The sequence below is a fragment of the Lycium ferocissimum genome, unplaced genomic scaffold (genome assembly GCF_029784015.1).
Source record: "Lycium ferocissimum isolate CSIRO_LF1 unplaced genomic scaffold, AGI_CSIRO_Lferr_CH_V1 ctg26732, whole genome shotgun sequence".
Classification (NCBI taxonomy): domain Eukaryota; kingdom Viridiplantae; phylum Streptophyta; class Magnoliopsida; order Solanales; family Solanaceae; genus Lycium; species Lycium ferocissimum.
In genome coordinates this window covers 80-7,301 of record NW_026723131.1, presented here as the reverse complement: position 1 = coordinate 7,301, position 7,222 = coordinate 80, and the positions used below count along the sequence as shown (strand labels likewise).

The 7,222-nt window shown below is 35.5% G+C and overlaps 1 protein-coding gene across 1 annotated transcript; it reads right to left on the bottom strand.

Annotated features, from left to right (window-relative positions):
- Positions 1-5,607: 5,607 nt before the first annotated feature.
- Positions 5,608-6,761, bottom strand: LOC132043646 (nuclear matrix constituent protein 1-like). The gene is made up of 3 exons (XM_059434118.1): positions 6,128-6,761; positions 5,908-6,036; positions 5,608-5,810 (listed from the first exon to the last, which is right to left on the bottom strand). The coding sequence occupies exons 1-3, from the start codon at positions 6,494-6,496 to the stop codon at positions 5,640-5,642; spliced, it is 669 nt and encodes a 222-aa protein (XP_059290101.1). The 5' UTR covers positions 6,497-6,761; the 3' UTR covers positions 5,608-5,639.
- Positions 6,762-7,222: the final 461 nt, after the last annotated feature.

Sequence of the window (7,222 nt, the reverse complement as noted above, 5' to 3'; positions counted from 1 at the left end):
GAGTTCGAGCGGGGATGTTCGCACTCCATTCTCCGAGTTCTTTGGTCGAGTCATCAAATAAGATGGATGCATGTATATATATATATATTACGAGTACGGCTATAGCTACGTCGGGGCCACTGTCCCGACCAGTTGATGCATATTACTCCTCTTAGAGGCTTGGCGACTATCGCCGGGCTGTACGATCGTGTTTGGCCTTGCCGCCTTCCGACTAGTTGGTCTTTCTTGGTTGTGGCCTTGTCGGCCCTAGTTATGCATATATGTGTTGTTGGGCCTTTTACGCTTGCAGTTGTTATGATATACTTCTTACAATTGTTATTCGGCGGCCTTGCCCGCCATGATTCACGTTACGCAGTTCGGGATATCACGCTTGGTTCGCTCGGTCCTTCGGGTGCCGGGTGTCGGCCACACCCCCCAAGGTTGGGGTGTGACATATTAACAATAAACATTTAACGTGCCACTGAATTGTTAATTATGCCGTAAGAAAGTAGGTAATAGATTATACATTTTTAATTAAAATATTACTATATTTATACCCTGAATTTGAGCCTGGACTTAGCACGGGCCTCAGATAACCAGTTAATATAATAAAGGAAAAATTACGTGTCATAGCTACTTTTAGTACATAATTAGTGATATTAACTACCTTTTGTTTTAATTACTAAGAATAACTAAATACTTTTTGAATTTAACTAATATAGCTACACAGTAACTTTCAGTTACTGGTGCACAAATACACCTAAAATTTAGCACCCCCAATCCCATATCCCCCTTTTAATGGTAACAATATTAATCACTTAATATACATTACCATTCTCTCTCCTTTTTTATAAATTTTTGACTTTCTCTATTCTCACTCACTACCCATTTTAGATTTTTCATTTCTCAAATCCCTAAAAAATTCTCTCTCTCCTTCTATCAACCACCACCATGACAGGTGGCGGCTTCCCCTCTTCAAATTTTTTTTGGTTTCCATGATTTCAAGCTTTGTGGGCAAATTAAACATAAGAAGGCAATTAACCTTTCCATTTTCTTTTTTATGTGAATGATGTTCCAACTAGAATGAGCATTCATTATGGCTGTGGGCTTATCTCCCATTGTGGGCAAGTTGTAGCTGTAAATGCCAAGACTTTTGGGCTGTGGACCAGTCCCCATAAATTTGGACCAAGTTACATTTGATCTGTGGCTAGGGTTTTTTTGGCGGTTAGGGTTTTGAGAAGATGAAAAATATATGTATTTGTGTATGTTCTATGATATAGCTACCAATTGTTGTGGTTGGTGGTGTATTTATGTAAGTTTTTCTATATTTTTGTGTATTTTGTTCAAATTAATTCCATCAGTTCATCTAGTTTCAAATACGTGAGTGACAAAAATACATTGTAAGTTTTCTATATATTTGTGTATTTTGTTCAAATTAATCCATCAAATACATGTGTGATGCAAATTGTTACTCACACAAATACATGAGATTTAATATAAAAATACATGGGGTTTGATTGGTAACTTCAAATACATTGGTTATGCTATCAAATACATGTGTAAATCCAGACGAAATCAATATTGAAAACTTCAAATACATTACCGCTAAAATATATAGGTGATGCAAATTGTTACTCACACAAATACATGAGACTTAATATAAAATACATGACTTCATCAAAAAAAATATATATAAAATACATGGGGTTTGATTGAAAGCTTCAAATACATTGGTTATGCTATCAAATACATAAGTAAATCAAGAACTAAATCAATATTGAAAACTTCGAATATATTGGCTGTTGAATATTTTCAAATTTTGAATTTTTGATTTTTTATGTTTGAATGTTGAAGATTGGATGGAGGAATAGAAAATGATTATGGAAAGGTAATCTAAAATCTAATTTTGTAGAAGGGTACGGTAAAAAATACCAATTAATAGCTAATTAATTGATCCCACCGTTATGGCCTTAAATCAAGGAATATGTTTTATTTTTTACTGTGTTACTATGTATTTATAAGCATCAAATACATCCGAAAAAATACCTTAATTTGGGAAAACATAGCTACAAATGGTAATTTTTAAAAGGTAGCTATAAATGATAGAAAACCACCAAAAGATAGTCATTTTGTTAATTTTACCTATAATAAAAGCCAAAACGTTCAACAAACAATAAAGAAAAATCAAAAAAACAAAATCCAGCTTAACACATCTCCCGAGAAACACTCTCTGACAAATCACAGCAACAGAAATTAGGAAAGTTCTCGAACAAGGGCTTTCCGATCGCCGAAGCCTTCGACCGATCATAACCTCAAGACTAGACAAAGCTTCCCTGTTTGGAGTCACTTGTTCGCATCTCAAGCCCTCACCTGACGCCGTAAATCCATCACCATTGAGTTGAATCTTAGAAGAAGCAAGTTCTTGTCCTAAACAGGTAAATCTGCAACCCAATATTCGAATCTACCTAACTGCATCTTGATGTAGTTCGCGTGAGTGTTGAACCATGAAAATTTCAAATACAACTTGAAGTTGTAGTTGGAATTTAAAAAACACTTACAACCATGTTTTCACTTTTTTCACTTTCAATACATTCAAAGAATCAAATATTCTCTACAAAAACTATAACCAAACAGAGCTCCATCTTCAACTCCAACTTTAAAATTCCATAAACTAAAAAATATTTGGTTTCATTGTCAAACGCCTACTAAGAGCCTGTTTGGATCGGCTTATTTTAGATGCTTTTAAACGAAAATAACTTTTAAATACTTTTGTAGTGTTTGAGCATGATAAAAATGTGCTTTATTTGCTTTTAAATTAAAATAACAAAAACAAGTCGAAAACCATAAGTTAGGTTTCCTAAACCTAACTTAAGATGTATGTTTATAAGCCACAGGCTATAAGCCCATCCAAGGAGGCTCTTAGTAGGCGTTTAGATGGGCTTATAGCCTATGGCTATAAGTTCTTTTTTAAAGATCTCCAATTTGCTTTCCTTTACTCCAACTTCTTTCTTCAACGATCCAACTTACTTTCCTTCACAAAGAAGTGCCTTGTTCACAGCTTCCAAGTTATTTACATTCTCGTTTAAATCCTTTTTCACATTGTTACATCCCGTATTTTCATGCGTTAAGTTGCATCATAGGTTAGTCACATAAGCTCAAAGGACAGGATTATGTTTGAAGTTATAAGTGTTTATGTTATGTTCAACAAGTGATAAGTAAGTGCCGCGAAGGTTGGAGGTTAAACGAATCGGAAAAAAAAAAAGTTTCGCTAAGTTTGGGATGTTGAATAAGTTATACAGACTGTATGGAGTTTTGGACATATCCAAGTATGCAAATAAAGAGATCGGTGTATAAAAGTTTTAGGTCTCGAAATAATTTCCGCGGATGAACAATACAAGCTACGATGAAGGTCACAATGAACAAGAATCGCTTTCGGTGCCGACTTTGGAGCAACTATATAAAGGGGTTTAACCCCTCATTTTCAGCCAAGAAACCACCCCAAAAAAATTTCCCAAAAATTCTAGAGAGTTCTCCAGCCTTCCCTCCATTAAATTTCAACGCGAGTTAAGTAAAAATCTCCGGATTCGGGTTCCGCCGGCGTATAGTTACGATTATAATATTGTGTTGCGGTGAATTTGTGGCTTGGGAGTAAGGCAGTTATTGGAGATATCGCGGTATTAGCGGAAGTAAGGTATGAATCTTTCTCTTTTGGTATCATTTAAGGCTTATTTACGGAGATAAATTTATGGAATAATTATGTAGCGATTTCGTTTGTGGAGGAGTTGGAGAAAATATCATGTGGAGTATTTTATGGAATATTTTGGTAGTAATGAGGTTGTTGTTTTTTTCTGTTGTTGTTATTGGTTGTTGATTATTGGTATTGAGAATTCGGGCTAGGCATATAAATAGGGGAGATGCTGTCCGAATTTCGACAGACCTTAAAAGGAATTTATTTAGAGACTTAAGATAAGAGTGTGACAATGAGCCTAATGATAATACGAATGGTCGCCTATGTAGATTATGAGATGACGAACGATCCTAAATAAATCGCGCGACAGGAAGCTAGTTGGAAAGTCAGAGAGTAAGCTCCAAAGGTATGTTAAGGCTCGTCCCTTTCTTTTAAAGGCATGATTCCTATGGTACGATTTCATAAATGTTTCCATAATTTTTTTGTTTTGTTTTTAAAAGTTAGAAGTTTATGACTCCAAGGCATGATTCCTTTCCCGATAATCCATAAATGTTTTCCAAAATGCCGTATTTTCTAAACCAGAGATTTATGATTACCGAGCTCTTATGATAATAACGATGAACATGTTTTTATGATGATAATGATGATGTCAAAGATGAGAATATTTTCTATGATGGTTATGATGATGACGATCTTATGGTTAAAAGTCTCAAGTTATGAGATCAATGATTCTATGAGATTATTGAGCTTATTTCATGATTATGTCAATTTTATTCATTGTTGTTGATCTCACCTTATAATAATTGTTCCTTCAAGGTGAGATATAGCGATGATGATTGCTCCATAATATAAATCGGAGGTTACCGACCTTACGTCACTCCGATAGAGTAGTAGCTTTTATTTGGCTCTCATGCATGTTTTATATATGTATGTATGTATTTTACTACACCGAGCCGCGCTATAGTCGGCCGGGTACGCACCTATCAGGCAACCACCGATCGCTTGGTACTACACAACGAGTCCCGAAAGGGCCGGGTACGTTACACACCGAGTCCCGAAAGGGCCGGGTACGTTACACATCGAGTCCCAAAAGGGCCGGGTACGTTACACACCGAGTCCCGAAAAGGTCGGGTACGTTATGATGATGATATTATATATATGTATGTAAGAAAAAGTTTTTTTTTTAATCTAAATTTTTTTTTTTAAAGCTGAGCATGCATGACATCCGCCTTATGAGGCATCCAGATGTACAGGTTATCTCTTTTATTCCATGTTACCTTCCATATCTATATTATGTTGTTATTCATGCCTTACATACTCAGTATATTATTCGTACTGGCGTCCCTTCTTGTGGACGCTGCGTTTCATGCCACGCAGGTGTATACAGATGAGTAAAGGATATTAGTAGAAGATGTTCTAGCTGGATTGACGAGCTCCATTTCCTTCCGGAGTGTTGCCGAGTCAGAGTATATATGTTATGGTATCTTGATTTATGTTCAAGACTTTGCAGACAGAGTCACGTATATAACATGTCGGTCTTGTAGCGTTCGTAAGTCGATGTATCATTATGCATTATGTTACAAATTTCATATGTTTACAGATTTTACTTGATTTGAGAAAGACGAAAAGCATATTTTTTGAAAAGCTTTCATTATGCACTCATTTCATGATTTAAGAGTCCAGTAAGATTATGAGTATAACGAGAACCAGCGGGTTCGCTCGGCCCTAAGTAAGGGTCGGGTGCCCATCATGCCCTATCAAAAGGTGGGGGTGTGACACACATCATCCAAGTCTTTTCCTTCACTCTAATCTACTTTCCTTCACTCTTAATACGTTATTCACACCATCCAACTTATTCTCCTTAGCAGCAAGTGTCCAAATTATTTTCCTTTCTTTAACTGCTTTCTTTAAAATCTCCAATTTACTTTCGTTTACTTCAACTTCTTGCTTCACACTATCCAACTTACTTTCCTCAACAAAGGAGATCCTTCTTCATAGACTCCGACTTATTTTCATTCTCGTTTAAATCCCTTTTCACATAATCCAATTTCTTTTCCTTTTCTCTAAGCATCTCTAAGATACCTTCTTTCACTCTCAACACTTTCTCCACACCATCCAGCCTATTTTCCTCAACAACAAGTGCCTTGTTCACAGCTTCCAAGTCATTTTCCTTTTCTCTAAGTTCTTTATCCAAAACTTCCAATTTACTCCAACTTCTTTCTTCACACTAACCAACTTACTTTCCTCAACAGCGAGATCTTCTTCACAGATACCAACTTATTTTCATTGTCCTTTAGTTCTTTTTTCACAGAATCCAACTTATTCTCATTCATCCTTAGTTCCTTCTTTGCATTATCCAACTTACTTTCCTGAACAAAGAACACCCTTCTTCATAGATACCAACTTATTTCAATTCTCCTTTAGTTCTTTTCTCACAAAATTCAAGTTATTCTCATTCACCCTTAATTCTTTCCTTCCATTATCCAACTTACTCTCCTTTATAGCAAGCTCTTTCTTTACAGATTCCAATCCCATTTCCTTAACTTCAAGGTCCTTCTGCATAGTCTGCAAATTCTGTTCATTTACTTGAAAAGCCTCCATCTTTTCTGCCAATTCTTGATCTTTCAACTCAAGGGCATCTTCCTTTACTTGAAATTCTTCCATCTTTTTTTTATCCAGTTCTTGATCTTTCAACTCAATGGTATGTGTTTCTGGATAAATCCATTTCTGAATCTTATTCAACTCCTTTTCTTTCACATTAATACCGATTAACATTTCCTCTATTTTTTCCCTCTCAAATGTAGCCTCTTCCCAAAGCCTTTCCACCATCTTTTCTTGATCATTCAACTTCTCATCCCTTTACAATCTCAAAGAAACCCTTTTCTTACAACACTCAAAGCCTTCCAATTTGATTCCAACTCTTCACTGAAGCATTCTTTCAAACAATTTTAAGTCATCCAAATTTAACTTCAAGATTTTTTTCGCCTTAACGCTACTGTTTTCTCTTCGTTGTTATGCAATGCTTCTGATATCTTTTCACGTATACCCATATTTCTTTACCAGAACATACATGCATACAAACAACTACTAGGGTTTGTTTTGTGGAGAGTATTAAAAGGAAAGGGATTGTAACGACCCGTTTGGTCGTTTGACACTTTAAAACTACGAAAAGGGTATGAGCCTATATAGTATTTATTTATATGATTTGAATACATGTTATAGTTTATATGAGATGATGAATAAGAGCGAAGTAATCGACTAACGATATATTTCATCCGGTGAAAGGGCCATTGATGTCTTAGGAATGATATGTAAAAGGAAAATAAATAAAGAAGGCCACTTTCATTATGATGCCGGAATGAGTGGCATCCGAAATGTAAAAATAAAATATAATAATAATAATAATAATAAAAAGTAGGCTGTAGCCCACCATTCCTTGTTTTATGCATTCCTTGTTTTATGCATCCTTGTTTTGTGCATTTAGTCATCATAACCTTGTGTTGTGCACGTTATATTCCAAAAGGAGGAGGAAAAAAGTAGAAGGAAAAATCTTGT

Excerpts from the sequence above, each read along its gene's own strand:
- LOC132043646 (XM_059434118.1), bottom strand. The coding sequence starts at position 6,496 with ATGGTGGAAAGGCTTTGGGAAGAGGCTACATTTGAGAGGGAAAAAATA. Across the intron at positions 6,037-6,127 it reads ATGGAAGGAAAGAATTAAGG|GAAAGTAAGTTGGATAATGC; the intron begins GTGAATGAGAAT and ends TTCTTTGTTCAG. Across the intron at positions 5,811-5,907 it reads AGATCTCGCTGTTGAGGAAA|GCACTTGTTGTTGAGGAAAA; the intron begins GTAAGTTGGTTA and ends GCTGTGAACAAG.